Here is a 22032-nt window from a genome sequence, read left to right as displayed (position 1 = left end):
TAAATACAGTGGTAGCAAACTGCTGGGGTTTTACTACCTCATGAAATGGCTTTCTGGATTATAATTATCAGTGGGTATGGCTGGGAGGGAGGAAATGCGGAGGGTAGAAAGCCAACATGAGCAATGTCTGTGGGCAGACACTGACTGTAAAGAGCTGCACAAGAGATTCAAGAGCAACAGTTTTTCTTGTATTGTGGGTTATCTCTTTATGATCAAGAAATGTGTTGTTTTGCTTGAGATGAATTTGCTGTCATTTTGAGTTGAAAGGTTCTACACTTATGAAATTTTAGCATTACTATCCATTAGTGACTGTAAAATGTATCACAGATGCAGTGTAAATCTGCACTAAGTAGGGAAAGTGCAATTATTATGTTATGATGGCACAGAATTAAGTGGCTAAAACATGTTTTTTTTAGCATGTTCAGTCAATAGGTGAATTAATGAAGTCATCGTGGGCATAAATCACAAAAGTGGAAGCTATTTTGTGCCATAAATGTATATTAGGTGGATGTGGATGATTTTATTGTGAATATTTACACTTTTTGGTAATACAGAAGGCATCTCTTAGTCACAATAAAAGAATGAATGAATGAATGAATGAATGAATGAATAAGATGTAATTGACCATCAGTTTGTCAAGTTATGCAAAAATAATATAAAGACAGCAGTTGTAAATAAAAATAAAAACATAGATTCTATAAATTAAGATGCTAAAAAAGTCGTAAAGAGGATAGATGTAACTAAATACGATAATATATATTTAAGACACAGTCTATCAAGCCCAATAAAATCATACATTCCTCTTATTTATCGCTATTTAATATATTGATGATGGATGGGTTGAATGAATTCTTGTATATGCTTTGGTATCCTGAATGTTCTGCCTGATGACAGCACCTCAGATTCTGGATGGAAGATGCTCGTTGTATCATTCAGAATCTTCTGTTCCCTCCCTGAGCACAGACTTCGCATATAAAGAAAGTTAGTGATGCTCTTTTTTTGCCATATGATCCCCAAAGTGAAATGACACACTTGTTATTGCATTAAATAATGAATGAAAATAATGTATGCTTTATTTTCTGCTTTGTTAATCCTTAATTATTACATCAGTGTCATTGTATTTAATATAACAACACTGATGTAGTGTCATTGTTCATTTAATAATGACACTACAGGCCTTTTATAAGTAGTAACAATGTAATCCACCAGATCCACCTAAACTGGCTACAACTAATGAATGGATAAATTAATGCTTTTAGCTTTGAAACCATGTATTAAAACTGAGAACTATTACTTCACAGAGAAAATTAAACAATGACAGGCACTATTTTTTTTCCATTTTTTATCTTAAAGCAGCACTTGTATGAGATGGTAGAGTAAGCATTATTGTTACAGAGAATCTGGAGTTTTTGTATACCATATTTTTTGGACATCAAATAGTAATCTGATCAGTGTTTTGTGAAACCTGTGGTGACACCAAGAAGCAAATGACTAACAGACTGTAAAAAGGATACCAGCTAACTACCTCATAGCAGTGCTAACAGAGCACACTGATGTGTTCTAAGATATGTAAACTGACAGCTTGTTTTTTAAGTGGAGTCTCAGGTATTAAATGTCACCTGCTGCAAACAACACTTTTGAATTTAATATGTGCTTCCTCAGGCTGAACAAATCATCCGGTGACTGGCTCTGCGTTACGGAGGAGACAAACGGCAAATTATATTGTAAGAAAATTTTTAAATGTCCACTAATAATTCTTACAGTTTGGCTACGGCGGCTATTGTGTGCAGAGAATTAAGAGGTTTCACAGTAACGTAGGAGTTTTTTAGAAACAATGGAAGCGACACATGGGGATGGATGGTGAGTGCCTGGTAAAATAATGAGGCTATTTATTCCCTCTAACGCGAACAGAGAGAGTTCAGGGGTAGACTGTGTAGAGCTTTCTGGAGAGTTTCTCTAAGCTGTGACCTTCTGGCAAGGTAACAGCCTTTTATTGACTCCACATCAGGTTCAAATCAGCATTTTATGCGCATTCTGTCTGTGCACGTAGATGAAATTGTGCATGTGTTTCATTTTTTTTGGCATTTAAACACCATAGAGTGCAACACCACTGGCGATAATCTAGCTTTGTTGGTTGTGCATTTCTTTTTCTTTTTATAGTTATTTTTTTTTTGTCGAGACAGAGACAGGGACGTAGAGAGAAGAACTGAGGGAAGACCTGCAGCAAAGAACCATGAGCTGGAATCGAGCCCATGCCACTATGTCTGAGACTACAGCCCCTGTTTATGGGGCCAGCTGAACTATCTGTGCATCCCTGGTCATGCATTCCTGGAAGTAGTTCATTCCTTGTTTCATTCATTTATTATAAAGAAAAATAGCATATCTTATTTTTTCTAAGCTCCTCCTTTATCCCATTTATAAATCTCTTTCTTCTTGACAACTTGCTGGATTTTTCCCCTGCTATCCTCTTCCTTTTCTCCTGTACGTGCCGTCCTAATCGCTAACAAATCCTCACTAATGTCAGTCATCTGTTTCTCTCTCCAGCTACCTCTGTGCTCATCATCTCACTTATTTTTTCCACCCATCCTCGCTGTCTAACTCTCTTAATGTCTCAATATATATATAATAGACTTTCAGAAACTGTATATATACAGTATACATGGAAGATGTGCAGCCAAAAGTCTCCTCTTTAAATTAGCCGGCGACACCACCTCTCTATTAAAGGCTGGAGTGACAAATCTTCCAGAGCACAATTGATCAGCAATCCATCCTCTCTGTCCACTAACCTGTGAGTGGTGAGAGGTGCCGACCCCTGACCTCGCTGCAGTCGGCGGCGCTGCTGCAAAGTTGAGAGGAGATACGGCAACACATGACTGGAGTGTTTGGAAGATTTTCACAGATGAAGCACTGATAGGGTCAAGGCACGTCTTCTGCTAAAAGATTTGTTTAGCTGTGTTTTCTACTTCTTCCACCCCCACCCCCCACCCCACCCCCCCAATTGCTCTATCTCTAGGAACAGACAGTGCAATGTAATCACTGAGTGGAGAAGCTTTTGAGGTTTATGAATAGTTTCCACGAGAATGATCAAATGCGTATTCCAGCCCTTCAGCCCTTCCATTTCTAACCATGGTGACTTTCCTTGACTTGCCCCAAATTGTACAAAACTAAGTGTCCACGGACAAAATAATGGCAGGGACACACACACACACACACACACACACACACACACACACACACACACACACACACACACGCAAAGAAAGACAAAATGAGCCGTCATCCACACGGGAACTGTGATGTTCTTTCATTTGTGCGTTCTTTGTAGATTTAGGCCTCTTTAGATTTTATACCGGGTGACAAGAATATAAATGCAAGCTTCAGGATGCTGTATTGTGATAGAAGCAGCCTGTGGAGGATAAGTGTGTGTGAGGATGCGTTTATGCACGGGTGTGTGGGAAAGAAAAAGATTAGGTGGAATGAAAAGACAGAAACATGGTTGCATAAGGTACAGATGTGGACATACAATGTAATTTAAACTGTGTGTGGATGGTTCCTTTATGTTCTCGCTTTGTTGCATATCGATAAATGTCGAGCTCTGTTTTTTTGGTGTGCGCCCTTGAGAGTTCTTTAGAAAGATTGTGGTTATGTACTATCTGCTGTGATAGAAGTCGAACAAGGACTAACTACCTTGAAACTGATGGCTCAAAGAGTTCTCTTACAATGGTAGTGGAATCACTGCATTTACATGATTTTTATTTATTTATTTTTTTGGTGGCTCTTGTAGCTCAGCAGCCTGGGGGCTCTTTTCATGTAATCTGCAACAAGCAAACTGTGGCTTCATTTTGACACTTGAAACTTGCCAAACGAAACACCATATTTCAGAGACAGCTGTGAAGCTCACAAATGTATCCAGTGAAAAACCCATGACGCTGGGACCGTTTTTGTGACTACGCAGAGTTTGCAAATCTATATTATCATGTTAATCAGCGACGCGACTTTGCACGTGGAAATGCTCTCTTAAGAATTCTTTGGCCCCATGGTTTCAGTGCCACCGCGTGTGTGCTCTGAGCGTGTATGGACAGTGTGTTCTCGCCAGACTGAAGATGAATGGGCGCCCCTGCTGTGTGTGGCTCCTCTGCTTCTCCAGGCTCCGAGTAGTTCTACAGGCTGGGAGTTAATTGCCACAGACTCCGTGCTATTTCACATTGATCTGAGGAGCATGGGTATGAATTCTACCACAGAAAAGAGATAAAGATAGACAGGTGAGAGATGAAGGGAATAAAACTGCAAAAGAAAAGACAACGGGCACGCTTGGCAATTACGCGGTATACCTACTGGCTTACCATGTGTGTTTGTGTGTGAGTGCAGACGGGCGTGGGCGTATTCGTCGCTGCATTTTTCTCTTCCATCATAGTTACTCAGTTAAGTTCCTTTGTGGTTTCATAGTTTTTTTATTGAGTGCTTTTTTCCCGTACCGTTTGTCTGCCTCTGCCACAATCCACTGTTTTCCCTCCTCACTCTTTTTTCAGGCTGACCTTTTGATGTGAAGTGACCGTCACTCGCTTTAGGAGCGACACAAACAGTCAAGTCTGTAAAACGCCCATCTCCAAATTATAGTCATCCCTCCTGCCGGGTTTCAGTCTACACTCATTTTTTTTTTTGCATAAACACACACACAAACATGCAAATGCCTCATTGTTTGTGGCTCACCTCCCTATAATCACACGAGCTTATAATACTCAGGGCAGGCTAAGAGCTCAATTATACCACTTGCGTGCGCCTCACTCGGTGGAGGTGAGCGGTATGTAAAGCGGGTAACGCTGCAATTTTCTCCAAAAAAATTTGGTGCAATTTTAGTGACAGACAGGAGAAAAAAAAAGATTGCAGAGGAGGAAAACTGGCTTTGCTTTCCTATTTCTTCTCCGTGGCAGCTGTAAGTGTATCTTTAATGAGGCAGTCGGCAGAGGAATGCTAGATCACAACAAGGCGCTCGTCACATAGAGGACAACTTCCAGGCAAGGCAGTCAAGACACATGGGTCTTATTACACTGTTCCCCAACTCGCACTGCTGGGGTCCATCACAAAGATATGATGATGTGGCATGCTCGGGGCATCCTTAGTAAAAAGAGACTCACTAAATACTTGAGGGGGAAGTGAATGGCATTTGCTGCTGCTGAAATCTAATAATAGGGACATAATGTCAGTCGCCGTGCCTATTGGATTATTATTTTTTCTTTATTAAATCCATATGCTAATGACTAAAAAGAATCAGATGTCAAGTACGCTTGAATGTTTGGACATGGTGCTCAGCCTACACACTCCTAATGTGAAGATTGCAGCAACAAAAAGAAATAAACTGCTAATATTCGATATAGAGGATTGAAAAAAGTCAAATATCTACTGTATACAGCTGGAAATCCATGGCTCTGGTCTTAGCTGGTAACCCAATATACTGGAAGTACTATTGTGCATGACGGTGCAGAAGGGATGTAAATAAATAATAATGTTTAATCAATAACGTGACAATGCTGCGTGCAGCCCGGCTTGAAGCTGCTTCCGGCTGCACACAGCAACCTCAGAGTAAACAACGCTGCACAGTTATTGAGCAGATATTGTTTAGAAACATAATGCAGCTAAATTATCTGTTCATCTCTGTAATGACAAGTGGGGGGAAAAAACGAGAAAAACATTCTTTGCCTGCTTGTTTTGCTTCAAAGTGGAGAGCTGCAACAAGCACAGATCCATTTACCCGCTCAGCAGCACAAGATGAGTGCAGGATGAAAGTCCATACGACAGCCTCCAAATATGAAATCACATAAGTTAAGTTTCAGTTTAGTCCCTCTTTTGCTTATTTGTGAACTAGCTGCGCAGATGGATACCCGCAGTGATTCAGCCAGGACTGCAATTAGCCAAATCTGATGCGAAACAATGGCACCCAAAAGTCACTTCTGCTCTGAAGTCTAACTTTACCGCATCTGATTTGCATCTGTGGCTATAAGAAATGACAGAAACTGTCAGGGAGAGAAGGACATAATCCATAACATTTTCATCCACTTTTAATTCCCGCCGCCTCCGGCTGAGGCTGTTTGTTTTTAAGGAATCTAATAAAGCTTATTTTCAGCTCACGTCTTCTACAGCTGGCTTATTAAACAGTTGAGTAACCGTATTAGCATTTTTGTCTTAGATTAAAACAATCCATAAGGGCTACATGTGTCTTAGCTTCCCTGCGGGGATGGCGAAGACGGATATTTTGCTAGAAAATGGCATTATGACAATAGTGAATATTCACAGGATAAAGGCGGGATGGTGCATCTGCGGCGGTGGATGATGTCGGTTTGAAATCCCACAAGTCAAAGGCAGTGTAAGAGTGCATAAACAGTCCCTTAATCTGAAGCGCCAGCCAGAAGGGAGTCTTTAAATAATTCAAGGCCAGGGTTACAGGGGTCTGCAGCCATGTTTCCTGCATGACTCAGGGGGTGCACAGGTCCTGGCAGGTCGGTGTCGGTGATCTTATCATCAGCTCAGGCTGTCTGTTGTGGTGTGCACTTGCTCTGTTTTGTAGCCAAATCTGGTTTCCATGAGTAGGATTAAAGTCGAAGCTCCTCTGCCAGCACATAAAGTCCGCCGTCTGCTTGGCTTCTTCAAAAAGCTTGGTCTAAACCTAAAAATTCCCACAGTGTTGAAGACTGGGGTACTGGAAGCTGGGTCTAGAATAAGACCAGTATACCCAGAGTTGGAGTCATTCGAGAAATGTGTATTGATGAGAACACACGCATCGCTAGGGAACACCACAACTAGTTCTACTTCTACTACCTTCTGTCTTACAGGAAACTAGTAATCCAAAGGTAGAAGCTGAAGACTGCATGTGTGTTGGGGGAGTTCTGAGCAGTGTGGTGCAAGAACAGGTTTCTTTGCATGCAGGTGCTGAAAATAGTGCTGGTCCATAAAGATTATTTGGTAGGCAAACTGCAGAGAATCCAGCAAGGAGCATGTGAACATGGGACACCACTAGTTTTTCAAGCATTTTTTTTGGACCACAGATGTGCAGGAAACAGGCCTGTAGTCATTATTTCTGTGATGCCAGGCTGTGTAGTACAGTGTGTGTCCTGGAGCATATCGAGGCAAGACAGATTTTCACACAAATTCAATGATCTGCTGAAGATCTGTGTAAAGACAGGAGCCAGTTGGTCACTGCAGGCCTGGGGCTTTCCTAGAGACGGGTGAAGGAAAATCAGCTGGAATTGTAGGTTGTGGAGCGAGTGGCTTGGGGCCAAGGAGAAGTATGAGATTGTTTTTAATTTGATTTTTTTTCAGCATTTCAGTGAAGCTTCTTTCACCTGCTCCAATTTCTTGTCCTCTGCTGAGGCATGTCATCCTTGACCAGATAAAGCTACCTTGCTTTGGCTGATTTTATGGCTGCATTTTAAATGGGTCTTGGTAAGAACATGTGTTTTCCATCTGCACCGACAGCTCACAGTGTCGCCGTGTCAGGGAGCCCAATCGAGCCCATTTTCCTCGCAGTGTTTACTGGAGGCTTTGCAGATCTTATTCTTTTTTTTTTGGCCTGCAAGCTATAAGAAGATGTGTGGTGAGGGGGTCCAAAAGCAGCACGGAGGACAGAGCAGTAAGCATCCTTTAATTCTGTATGACAGCATGTTTCCCAGTGGGACCCTTAATATACTATCTGGATTTGTGCAGCCCCTGACTGAGGTTTGCTCTGTTAAAGTCCCTTGGAATAATGAGACGAGAGTTTGGGCATTCTCGCTTCATACTGGCTATCTGGGCAGTCAAGCGATGCGGCGCCTCGCTCACACAGGCTTGAGGCACCGTGTAAACACAGGCAGGAATAAAGGAGAAAAACTCCTGTGGTGGATAAAATGGCTTACCGTTAATGGAAAGAGCCTGAAGGTGAGGGCATCAGATTTGATTTCACACCTTGATATCAATACACCAACTTTCGCTGATATGAAAGCAGATTCTGTCTTCCCTAATTTTCCCGATTCGCCGGCTCTGATAAGCGGTCCACTTCTTAGCACGCAAAGCCGAGCAGATATCACGCAGGTCCACGGAGGATTCATCGTGGCACATTTATATGACTCAAAATGCAACACAGAGTGAGCAACTGTGCGTCTTTTGTTGCTCAGAGAGCCAAGATTCATGAGTTTCATACATGTAACCCCACAGGTGGAGCTTTAGCAGCATGTTTTCCCAGTCGGTTTTCATGCAGAGGTCTATTGAACTGGAAAATCCATAAAGCTAAGTGCATATTTGAAATATTAGGCTAAAAATTATAGCAACATTTTTTTTAAATGTAATGTTCCAGAAAGCAGAGCAGGGCAGGGTTGTAAATTATTCTAAATAAATGTAAAAATGTGATAAAAAAAATCAAAATCTATTCTACTATTGTAAGTTTGATGTTTTCTCAGGGATTATTCGTGTAGCTGCAGAGACATTTAAATGATTATCGATTACAGAAACCACTGTAGATGACAGTGCAGAATGAAAGAGTAACAAAAAAATATTTTTGTTCTGTTGTAAATAGGTAAACAGATAACAGAAATCTAATCCTGCAACTTGTGTGACAAGAAAAGAATATTAATTTGTTTTACTAAGAGTTACCAAAAAACTAGAATCCCATTTAGAGTTATTGATTAAGCTGTTTATGCTCCAATGATTAATACAATTGAACTGAATTCTGCTCAGGAATGTTAAGTGATCCTGTTTTCTTAAAATAGCAAAAGTAAATCAAAACAAATGTTTGGAGAATTAGCAGGAATGATACTTCTTTAGCACCATCTATTTCAAATCATTTGCTTGGAATGCTGTAATGCTATCTATCTATGTAATCACTTATAAAGCATTTCTTTTCTAAATTTAAACATACTAAAGATATTCCTACAGTCATATTGCATGCACCTGACAGCGTGAGTTAAAATGACCTTTTAACCTAACACCCAAACTTTGTGACAAATAGTCTTCAGAACAGTTTTGAAACATTTATCCTGAACGCTGCTCCCTTGATGATAGGTTTCACCAAAAGAAAGGACAAAATGTCACAGAAAATTGGTTGTGTCAGCTTTAGAGTGATATCCCATAATTCTACAATGCACGCCAGCTAAAGTGACACCATTGGATTTTTGTTTATAATGCTGTGTTTGTACACAACAATAAATTACAGACGCAGTTCATAGTCATGAAGTCGGCAGAGAAGACATGAATGTGACAGCAGACAATTTATTCTGTCTTTTTTTTTTAACTTCTGGTGGATTTAAGTGCAGCTTTCAACGCCGCAGACCGAGTTCTGTTATTGTAATAGGCCATCTGGAAAACTAGGTTAGTCTCTTTGGGACCGCATTAAACTGTTTCAAGACCTATATTACAGGTAGACAAGTCTACATCAGCCCCGGCGACCAGGTGTCTAATAGATTTGATGATGACAATGGAATTGCCTTGACCCAGTTTTATGCTTTTTATACTTACTCCTTTGGGAGCGATTATTCAGCAATATGTTAGTTTTTACAGTCACACACAGTGTGCAGAAAGTATATTTTTCTGTGGCGCCACAGGGCACAAACTCTATTTGCTATCTCCTTGTCTGACATAAATTGTACCAAATAACTGCAGACATATGATGTCAGCTGAAAGAGGAAAAGAAAGAATGAAACCCAAATCAGGGATTAATGTTGTATGTCACAGTGAGCAACTTACCAATTATAAGATAAATAATATAATGACAACACAATACATTAATCATTAAACAGTGACTCAGATTGTAATGATTCCCTACAGGAGAGTGACAGTTTTATCACAAATGGAAACAGAGCGAATCCCAAGTGAGAAAGATTATTGCAATTCTTCCTAATAGAATTGTGACTAATTAAAATCTATAGGCACTTCAACTAATTGACACCTAAGCTGCAACAATGAAAAGATCTCCTAATTGATTTTCCCGGAACCTTCTCTGGTGCTAAATTGAATTTGGATGATTTGCTTAATGCACAGAGTGCCAAATGTGCTCACAGCTTTGACTGTGTCATACTGCAGACGTATCTCTGAGGAACTGTTTAACGCAGTGCAGGAGGCCACTGTCAGAGTGAACCACCGAATGCAGGATTTGTTAACTTTTTACTTTCTCTCCGACTCTCACTATGATTGTTTTTCCCAGCATGACTATTATTCCCACTGCCATCATACCATGACAAGTCCAATACTTATTACAGGAATCTGAATTAGCAACATATGAAAATAATGAAAAGTGTGCAGAACTTCAGAGGTGGTGGGTGGTAGCAGAGAGCAATATTGGTCTGGAGGAAGTGGCTGCAATGAATTTCTTTCTAGGCTACAGGCGAGCATGAATCCATTTTTCATTTTTGCCCTGAGGGTAATCGATGATGGGGGTGACGAGACAACAGCACAACCTGAATGAGCAAAGGTACTCTGAAAGGTTCAAAGTAGCCTGCTAGCTCATTTAAATTCAGGCTGCTAAATCCTGAGCTTTCCATATTCCCCCCATGTTGCTGCGGCGCACCATAGGGACATCTAACTGGCACTCTAACCACGTTTTTTATTATGGGCTGCACTCTGTAATGGCCTCAGGTCAGCAAAGAGACCTAGATCTCCATTAATTCACATAAACTCCACAAACGCCACAAACATGCATTCCTACAGCTAGCAAGGACACAGTGTGGAGGTGGTCCGGCGCCTACAACCATGCAGACCCGTATCGTGTTCTGGATCTGCAGTCCAGCTTACTTACATACTGTGAATTATTAATTACTGAGGCTGATGACTGATGGATGGATAATGTTGTGCCCGGATTATATGTGTAATGGAAATAAGTGAAGCATTTATTTGTAGAATAAAGGCAACTTTAAAAAAAAAAAAAAGGTTATTTAAATTTGCCTGCATCTACTATTACAGAAAATTCTGTCTAATTGGTATTATATTTTAATAAACATGAGCTTCAGGTGTAAAATACTTGTAAAAGCGAAACGACAAACATAAAATGAATGGTGAATGAAAATTTAAAAAAAAAAGTCCATCACCACCATTCCCTGCCTGCAGATATTATTAAACTGCAGCATCGATTCCTGGCTGCAGGTGGTCATTTCTGAACTTCTACACATTTGAAATCCGACAGTATATCATCCTAAAATATTGCAAGCATTACTTTTCCTTCCTGTAGGTGGTGCAGATTGTACTGTGCAGACATGGCATGTGTAGAATCTTCAGTATCATACAGTTACAGTCCTCCAGATTTTAATACGGGCTGATCTGGTTCCTGTTTTCTGGGAGGTTCAGCAAGTTTGGGCTGATCCTCATTCAGCAGGTACCTGGTCAGAACCACAATAGATGCAACTGCTGTATCCTGCAAACTGAGGGTTTTAATACAGAAACCAAGCAATAACCATATTTTTTTCCTACCACAGCAACAATAAAGAGCGTATAAAGTTAGTAACACTGGTGAGCAGGTGAAGGCGTGCATCCTGTCCTTGAATAACAAGCTGCAGCTAGTCATACTTGCTGTGTTTGTCTTTCTTCTAATTACAACTCATCCACTGCTAAGAACTACTTAAAATGACTATTTTGTGATTCTTAGTAAATGCATCCTTGATGAACCATAAGCTTAGCACTGGGATGTTCCAAAACCACAAAATCCGCCAGCGGGTTTAAAAAAAGCATGTTATCATTCACAAAAATCACCAAAATTACAGTATTTATCAGAGCCAGAAACTGTAAAAACACAAAGAAATGCTAGGTTTTCAGCACTCAGACAGCCCTTTAACTAAGCATATGATGCGCCATTCTGTCTTCAACTTAAGCAAATCAAAGCTAATAATCATTATGTTTCATCAAAATCACTTTTTTTATTCCGCATATCTCATGTACTAGCGATACTTGTGAGCAATGTTGGACATATTCAATCCAGGATTTTACATTTTTTCTAACAGAAATAAACAAAAAACAAGAATATTTTTTGGTGATTTTTGTTGTTACAAATTTGTTAAGCTGCACAAAAAAAACCAACATTTTTGAGTTCTCTTTACGCCTACGTTCGATAGAAGTGCAGGCCTTTATATTAGAGTTAAAAATGAACCTACAAGGACCAAAAAATATGACAGGAGCAGAAACTGCTTTTGGTTCAGAGGGTTAGTAGTGGATAAGTGTTTTCACAATTTGGCGTCCAAACAAAATGAGTTTTGAATTCAGTTTCAAGCTTACTCAATTGTGTTGGATTAGAATAATTTGTCCTTAATAAAACATTTTCTCGGTTGGATTGTAATAAAAGCGATAAGCAGAGACACGGAGTTAAACAAATCATCTCCCATGTGTGACAATTAATCTACAAAGTATAGCATGCCTACAAGCTCAGCTGCCCACAGATAGTTATTCATGTTCTTATTAATGTTCACACTGTTGTTCCTAAACAGTCCTGATCGTGTGTGTGAACTTCAAATCTGGAGTTGTGATAAGAGAATATCTCAGCTGTTGTACGGCACGTACTACGACCTTGAGCGTGACCAAGAGTGTGTGTTTTTACAGAAATAGACTTTCTTCAAGCTCCACTTACTCTCCCAGTCTGAACTCAAGTGAAGTGTTATCAGAGGGTTTAAAGCTACACACAGACTTATCATGGAGAGAACGTATTAACACTGGGCTGCCCAATCCAAATTTCCTCAGAAAACATAATTTCTTTTTTGGAACTGGTGTTTTTGTTTTGTGTCAAACCATATTTGGCTATCAGCTCATCCAAACACGAAACAGTGAATACTTTTCTCATGAATGCTGATTGGTTGAACTTTCTAGTTAATAAAGGTCAGGAGCAAAGTTGTTTTTCCAGAAACTTTTTTTGAGGCTGTGAGTCATCGCTGGTTGACATCTCACCAGTTCCAGGCACATCACCGTCACCATCACCATTTCACTGTTTCAATTAGACATGGATTACACTGCAGTCACAGTATGTATTGCATCTGGTGAGTGGGAGTCGCCCTGAAGATCCTGTGATCGGGACCAGAAGAAGTAGACATGGAACAGTCGCTACGAATAAACTCTTGCCTGTGAAAATCTGCCTTTTGAGATTCTTACTAGTTTTAAGTCGACAGTTTGTGTACTGCAGTGAGCTACACGTTAAACAAAGAAGGGAACAATATAGCGGTGATGCATGTTACTGGAGATGTTTGGGTATACAGCGATAATAGTTGAGATTAGCAATTACTGAGATCCCATAGCGCCGTTGATTATGTCTGTGAAAACAGTGATTAGATGTCGTTACGGAGTCTACCTCCTCAGCTGGAATGGTGTCTAGTTAAGTCGGCTATCATGAATTCACCCTCGGATGTGCTTTTTTTTAAGTTGTCACTTCTTATTGGATGTGAGAAAGTTGCATGCAGACTCTAATTCTGCTGCTACGAGAACAAGTCAGGATAAAGTAGAATATTTTATATGAAGCTGTATATGCCTTCTATACATTTTAACCGTAAGAATTTTTTTTTTTTTTCACATGTAGGAGTACAGACACAACAGACTCCAGCATGTCATATGAATTCAATTAATTGCTTTGAATATGTTAAACCAAAACACTGTTAACTGGAGCATTCCGCCCCAGAGTAAGCAGCTAATTCTGAGCCACGAGAATAACCAATGATGGACGCGAATACTCCAAGAAGAAATATTTTAGTGCACTTAATGAGAAGTGGTGTGAAGACGAAGAATTTTTGGCTTTGGGAAAGTTGATAATTTCACAGCTGAATTCATTCTTTTGTTGGCTTTCTTTGCCTGTCAAATTTGAGGGGAGGCATGGACTAATGTGTCATGCTGCCAGCAAGAAATACAAGGATTTGGACGAGCACTCTCTGAAAAAGACTCATTTTTAAGCAGACTGCGACCATTGAAAAGTCTTGTATGGTTGGGGAAAAAAATGGAATTACACTCTTCTGTGTTTGTCATGTGAAAGTTAAAAATATTGTAATTGCATTGCTCGTCTTTTGGCTCGTGTTGGGGAATGTGTGGTGCTGAAAAGACAGCTCTAATAAAGCGCACTTATGGACATCTTTAATTGAAACTGCTGCATCATTTGTCGTCCCTGTTACTGCAGCGGCTTCCACTGTCACAGCAAAACAGCTATTTCTGAATTCCTGATGACACGAAGGGTCAAAAGCATCTAATCTCGCTGTCTGCCTCTTTTTGGGAGTCTCTTTATCTTGCTCCATCACGCGCCACGACGAGGTATTTCACTCGCTGTCGGTGAGTTTCTTTCTTCTTTCAGCTTTTGAGTTTCACGCCATACCGACTGTCATTATGCTGTTGATAAGGCGGTTTTATAAACTCTCATCACAAGATATACAGCTTTTGGACTAAAACTGCCACACTGTGTGAAATCTACTCTCCGAGCTTGGATTTGCAAGCATCGATACACATGTGCATGACTCAGACATTACCAATCGCACACGAGTCACTTACCGAGCCAGTGTTCACCGGTGATCTTTCCAAATCCCTCACGATAGGACTCCCATCCTCTGAAGAAGTTGACCGTGCCGTCCTCCCTGCGTTGAATCACCTACGCAGCCAAAACGAGAGATCAGGAGGGTCAGATAAGATTCATCGCGCACAGTGTGTTTCATCATCCTCTGTGATGAGTCACTAAATCCCACTGTTGGTCGCTGAGCTCATCTCCAACTAAACTAAATGAACTCATAAACGCTCGCTCTTTCACAAATGAATAATGCAAACGCTCTCCCCCACTAAAAAGGCAATTTGTCGGGAGCTAATAAAAGGAATCCATTAAATCTGGACTGACTTTGAATCAAATTGCCATGGAATCTGCATACTTAATTGAAATTCCAGAAAAAAGATGGCATTCATAAAACAATAATCCTAAATACACACGCGCACACGGAGAGAGATGAAACTTCTCCGTGCTGCGTATCATGAAACTCGACGAAGCCGGCTTTCTTCAGTGACCCTTTGAGGATGAGAAACAAGGGGAATATTCGCAAACAGCAAGGCACTTAGCGGTTTAGCTTAGCCGGTGCATGTGTGAGGGTGCCGTATCTGTATCACCCAATGAGACACACTATCCATTAAAAGTGCTGACATGCCAGCCATCAGGATGAAGGGAAATTGGAAATGTGTTCCTAAAGAGGAAATGCATGCAGATGGAAAATAGCCTAGGACACACTGTTGGAAGGCAGAGTTAATGTTGAAATGACAAAGGAAATTCCAAAGACAGTTTATATTCAGCGTGACTAATCCCCTAACACACCACAAGGTACCAGATGGCACCAACAGCCATATTTGCTTTTAACATCCTCGCAGACAAAAAAAAGAAAAAGAAAAAAACACAAATCCTGCAGAGCATTGGCGAATTTTTCATCATAATCATCTTCATGCTCATAATTGTCTTTATCATGATCATCTTAATCATCATTACTGTATCGTCATCACTTATTAGCATCATCTAGAGAAAGTTGGGGTTTTTCTCCTCATCCTCAAGCAAATGTGATTCTGAAGATTGATTTCATCTCATTTTCCAGAGACGATCTTCTTCAAACTCATATTTTTTAGACTGTCAATTGTTGCACAGTTGTACTGAGAGCATTTACATTGTTTGTATGTATTTATTCATCAGCTGACATAAATACACAGATCTGTATGTGTGCTATCAGTTAGCATAAATATATAAGGATGTAAAGGAAATCTTTACAAATGTTTTACAGTTTAGGTTTATTACACTGTAAAAAAATGGTAAAAGAATATTAAGTGATAGGCAACAAACTGGAAAACTAAAGTAAATATCCTAATTCAAACAAATGGTATGAACATTAGCTTTTTGATTATACGTTTTGCAGAGAGACACTGTTACTTTACATATTGTACATAAATTATTATGGTTAAACACCTTCAATAAACTGAGAGATCTAAAAGTTCTGCAGCGAAACATTTTTCTTTGACAGCTCTGGCCTAAATTACTACAATCAAGCACCCTCAATAAAGTGTGAACACATGCTGAAGATTATTAAATACCAGCCTTATTTTGGAGGACGAATAAAATTCACACCATCACTGGTTCCAAAACACAATATCGACCATTTATTCACAAAGGATTCTGGAGATCTCTCATTGGAAGAACTTCAAAATTCAAATTGCTTTTCTCTGTGCGACGACCCGGCTCGAGGGATGCGGCATAAAGTGAAAACTGACATCAGAGTTTAGAAAAATGAGGGATTTATTTCAATAAGTGGACACCTTAAGTAAAAATCAAAGGGGCAAAATGCGGTGACAATATAAGCATAGCATAGCTTTTGCAACAATAAAAATATTATTGCATTGGCATTAAAAGTCAATGCATTATAATGGATGAAATAAAGAAAGCAGTCCTAATTTTTATCCAGAATTATACAGTTTTAATGTAAAGTACACATAAATATTTTAAACTAATAGCTTTAAATTGATACTATGGGTTTCAGTGACCACAATATTATTGCCTTAGCTGTAAAAACAAAGGCTCCCAAAGCAGGGCTTAAGGTCATTTACAAGAGAATTTACAGAACTTTTTCTGAAAGTGACTTTGTTTCTAGTGTGGAAAATATAAAATGGGATGATATACTTGAGAGGGTGCATGCAGAAACTGCGTTGGAGTCCTTTATGACGTTGTTTTCTACAGTATGTGACCAACATGCTCCAATTAAGAGGCTCTCTGTAAGATCGAAAAAAGCATCATGGCTGGATGAGGAATTAAGAAATTGCATGAAAAGAAGGGATCAACTGAAAAAGCATGCAATTAACTCTGGTTGTTTAGTAGATTGGAAAGCTTATTGCTGGCTAAGAAATAAGGTAACTAAATTAAATAGAAAGAAGAAAAAACAATATTATAATCTAAATTCAATGAGTGTAATGGTGACAGTAAAAGATTATGGAGAACAATTAATGAAGTTATGGGCAGAGGTAAAAATGGTAAAACGCCTTATTTTATAGAAAACAATGGGATATTAATTACTAGACCCTATGATATAGCTAATTATTTTAATAAATATTTCATACAAAAAGTTAATTCAATTAGGGATCAACTGTTGCCAGGATGTTACAGGTCATCTATAGATAATATAATAAATCACATTATGGTCAATAAAGATTGTTGTTTTGAATTTAAAATTCTTAGGGAGGTAGATGTGGAAAAACTTCTTCTCACAATTAAGTGTGACAAACCTTGCAGTTTGGATAATTTAGATGGCAAACTTTTAAAGCTTGCAGCAAAAGTAATAGCAAAACCACTATGTCATATTTTCAATTTATGTCTTAAAGAATCCATTTATCCAAATCTGTGGAAGATTGCAAAAGTCATTCCTCTACCAAAAAACTGCAGAGAGCCACTCACAGGGAATAACAGCAGGCCAATAAGCGTGTTACCTGTACTAAGCAAACTGTTGGAGAGAATCATGTTTAAGCAAATTCAGCATTATTTTGAAACAAATAATATGAACTCTGATGTTCAACATGCATATAGGGGAGGCTACTCCACTAGCACTGCTCTTACATGTCTCACTGATGCCCTGCTTACACAGATAGACAGAAGTCAGTGGTAGGTGTTGTATTTCTGGACTTCAGTGCAGCCTTTGATCTGATTGACCATGAATTGTTACTTTTGAAGCTTTCAGCCTATGGTTTTAATAACTCTGCGATTGATTTTATGAGAAGTTATATGACTGACAGGAAACAATGTGTTAAGTTTAATGGTGCTTTTTCAGATATAGAGACACTTCAGTGTGGTATTCCCCAGGGGAGCTGCCTTGGACCTCTCCTTTATTCTATTTTTGTAAATGATATGCCATATGTGTTAAGAAATGCGGGTATAGTAATGTATGCGGATGATACAACCATCTTTACATCTGCAAACAGTACTGAACAAGTTAATAAGACACTTCAAAATGAGCTAACACTGTTAGCTGACTGGGTTACAGCAAACAAGTTAAAGTTGAATATTTTTAAAACAAAATGTATGGTACTTGGGTCTAACTACTCACTTAGATCTAATCAAGAGTTGGTCCTTTCATTACATGGTGCAGCTATTGAGCAAGTTAGAGAAGCCAAACTGCTGGGTATTACTATAGATGAAACATTATCTTGGTCTACTCACATAAACAATATAGTCAGTAAAATGAGTAAAAGTATTTCAAACATAAGAAAATGTGTTTGTTTTTTAACTGACACAACAATCAAGCTTGTTATTCAATCATTAGTCTTATCCCACCTTGACTACTGCCCTGTAATATGGTCTGGCACCTCAAAAAAAGAACTTGCTAAACTCCAGCTCGTTCAGAATAGAGCTGCACGATTGGCACTTCACTGTTCTATTAGGAATCATGTAACTGATATGCATGATAAACTCTCCTGGATGAAAGTAGAGGAGAGATTGGCGTGTAGCCTTATTTTGTATTTGAATAATATCTGTACTTCATGTAAACCCAGTAGCTTATTTTCTAGATTAGTACCTATCAAGATCACACATGATTATGAAACCAGACAGGCCTTAAGCTGTCGTTTCAGACTACCTAGACCTAGGACAAATGCACTGAAAAGAACTGTATTGTACAGAGCTATTGCATATTGGAATGGACTTCCTTACTGCCTCATACTTAAGTGTAAAAAATCAGGATTTAGAAGGGAATTGAAAAAAGTGGTTTTGAGTAAAGAAATTAGGTTAAATTTAGTTGACTGATGTTTGTAAAGCTGCAGAGTGTCTTATTTTTGTATTTTTAGTTTAAACTGTATAGAGACAGCTCTGAATGAGCTGATCTCTGAATGTCTCTGTGTATGCGTAGGCACATCTGTGTGTACGTATGTGTATGTGCATGTAGGTGTTTGTACTATGTATTTATACTTGTACTGTGTATGCATACTATATGATCCTTTAAGAATTTGATGTGTGTGAGAGGGTGTGTGCATGCACACCTTATGATGTATGCTTATATCTATTTTTATTTTATGATTTGAGTTAGTTTATGAGAATAATTTAATTGCTTGTTTTATATTTTATGTTGTATTTTTCGTGATTTCTATTTTTGGGAATTGTCTTTTCTTTTTCTTTTTTTTTTTTAGGGACCCCAGGAAGAATAGTCGTCACCACGGTGACGACTAATGGGGATCCAATACACAATAAACACAATAAACAATAAACTATGGGCATAAACCCTAATGTAAAGAGTTGCATATTTACTCCAGAAAGATTTTGCAATTCTATTACAATCAATGAGAAATTTAAGAAAGCAGAATATATGTAACAGATATAATAAAATACATATTCCTCATTTCTACAGAAAAGAAATGAGGAATATGTATAATTAAGAATTATTTGCATAGTTCTTAAAATAACAGATTCTGCCTATAATTAACAATAAAATAATAAAAAAAATACAGAAAACTACTGTATAATTTTAGACATTTTAAGTGAAATTGTGTTAAATTTTATCAACAGGGCTACCTAATTTCCCATAACAGCAGGGCACTCCAGCTATTAGCAGGTGTTGCCTGAATGAGAGGAAATTGTATGTTTGGTATTATAGCTTCTTGAAATGTTTCTGAGCAACAATGAATCTCTACGGCAGCAGCGAGGAAAACACTATATCATTTACTGGCTAAACAAACAACTCGTGGTAGTTCAATCAATTCACAGTTTTCTTCTCCTTTCACGGGATTTACTAGCAATCTGAAAAAGGGAGAGAATATCACCCGACATATCTTTTAATCTCTTTCAGCTGTCTTTTGAAATGCAAACAAAACAAACGACTACTGTTTTCTTTTGCTTCCCAGCATCCCTTACATGCGTCCCTTTGTTGTTATTCTATTTTCATATTCTAATAAGGACTGTAGAAAGGTCACTGCAGAGCTCTGTATGAAGCTGTCAACTGTGTGCAGAGAAAAAAAATCAGCTGTTGTTTAAGACTCTCGCAGACTTTGCTCTAGTTGTCGTGCATTAAACCATCAGATTAGCGTTCCAGTTGTCTGTAATGATGACGGTGATTATTTTTCTTCCTGGGTTTCTGACAGTGACATGAAAACCTAACATCAGAATTTAACAACCTTGTATTAAATCTGAATATGTGAATCTATTAACACGAGTCCCGTGTGAGTCTTTAACTTTGTACGGCGATGCTCTCTTCCACCTTCAGCTTTTGCTTCGGTTGTATGTTTCGAATTGTTTTCCTGGTAAATGAAAAGTTGCCACCCGACATATTAGACAGATGAGGTGTTGCACTGTAGGTCAGAAGCTGCTCCATTTTACCCCCCTCCATTTGATAGAGGTGGATCTTTGTCTCATCCTGACATGTTTTGCTTTTTTCATATGTTTTCGCTAACTGCAGCCTGGCCTTTCTGCTTCTGAAGCTTACCAGGGGTTTGTACTTCGGGTGACTCCTCTGATGTTTCATGTCTTCTCTTGATCATTGACAAAAGGAACATGTATGCCTTGAGGTCAATTTTGACTTGCTGTGAAGTCATAGAGGGGACTTTGTGCTTGAGGTGGTGTGCTATTTTCTAGTTTCCCTGCAATAACTTGTTGTTTTTAAATATAATTGTTGATTTTGGCAAACCAGCTGCCTCGTATATACCTTTTATAGATTTTTTTTTTCTTTATTAAGCTGCATTAAATTCCCCTTCACTCGCCGGGTCTCTGCTTTTTTCTCTATTTACAGACAACTCCACCTCAATCTGGATGGCGGCTATTAACTCTCAATCAATATGAGCCATGTGTGAGTTCTTTTGTGCTTTAGCTAAGTCAAAATGACAGAGCTGTCGAAGAAGCACTCAGCATCCAAGTGGCACATGTGTCCACGCAGTTCTTTAAATATTGATGAAAGCCAACGCAAATCAAAGCTGAAACCTGGCACTTCAATGTCACGTCTTTCTTTCATGTCAGATTGAATGTGCTGAAGCACGAGCCTGAAGAGCATTAAAAAAAAAAAAAAACGAAAAAGAAATGTATAGCTGTCCAAATACTGTCTGGACTGTAAATAATGTTATCAATCATTCATACTCAGGGTCAGAACGTAGCTCATTTTCACATTCCAAGCGTGTCCGACAGCTGAAAGCACAGATGGAATGATGACACTGACGCAGTAATTCAGTTCTGGTATTGTAAACTCGTGTGTAGGAATGGAGTTAATGACAGAGATGTTACGTTACCATGTGTTTTTTCTTACTAAATTTAACATGAGTATATACAGCATAGGGCATTATAGCTGAATGGTCTAAATGACTTGTAATCTCAGGGATTTCAGACCTATAAGCATTGTGATTTACAGTCACTTGAATCTACGGCTTAGTGACCACACATATAAATAATAAAACAACAAAAACATCTCTCAACCATCGTACTCCACTCGAGCACACTAACTCATCTACAGCATCCCAGTTCAGTTGTGACAACATCAGAAAGATATCATTTTAGTGTTTGGTGGAGTTTCTCTTGACTGGTAGAGAAACATCATCTGTTGTTTTCAGGCGAATTCACTGATGCTGGGATTGTTTTACACGCCTGTCCTACATTTGAGACACGAGCAAATACCTTATTCTATGACAAAATGTGGCATATTTACCACTATTATCTACAACTTCCTGGGCTCAGTAACCTGTTAATAAAGTTACTACTGCAAGAAATTCAGTGGTGCTCTGATTAAACTAACAAAAGCTGTGGGATTTGACATTGAAAACGATCCGCCATTACCATGTCACTGATATGCCAGCAGGGCACTCTAAGTCTGTGAGGGAGCAGGGCAGAGCTGGCCTTTCCTATTGATTACCTGGACTAACTAGTGTGATTTACACGAGAGATCAGTGCAAAGCAACAACTTTCTCGTGAAGTCACTGGAGCAATTTTGACAGCATAATTAAGAAAACAACTTCAGCTTAAACAAATGACCCCGATGCCACTATTTCTCCTTGAAATAATGACCTTCCAGCCGCCTTATCTTATTCCCCCTCTTCTTCCTTGTATCTTTCTCTTTTCCCTCCGGTCAAATGAACAGAAATACAAGAGAG

The 22032-nt window shown here is 39.0% G+C and overlaps 1 protein-coding gene across 1 annotated transcript in view; it reads right to left on the bottom strand.

Annotated features, from left to right (window-relative positions):
* Positions 1-22032, bottom strand: part of fibcd1b (fibrinogen C domain containing 1b) — a 111854-nt gene that overhangs the window by 20295 nt on the left and 69527 nt on the right. The window contains 1 exon segment of the mRNA XM_022192485.2: positions 14461-14557. Within this exon segment, the coding sequence (XP_022048177.2) occupies positions 14461-14557 (97 nt within the window).

Source organism: Acanthochromis polyacanthus, chromosome 18 (genome assembly GCF_021347895.1).
Source record: "Acanthochromis polyacanthus isolate Apoly-LR-REF ecotype Palm Island chromosome 18, KAUST_Apoly_ChrSc, whole genome shotgun sequence".
Lineage (NCBI taxonomy): Eukaryota > Metazoa > Chordata > Actinopteri > Pomacentridae > Acanthochromis > Acanthochromis polyacanthus.
This window is presented reverse-complemented; position numbering and strand designations above follow the sequence as displayed.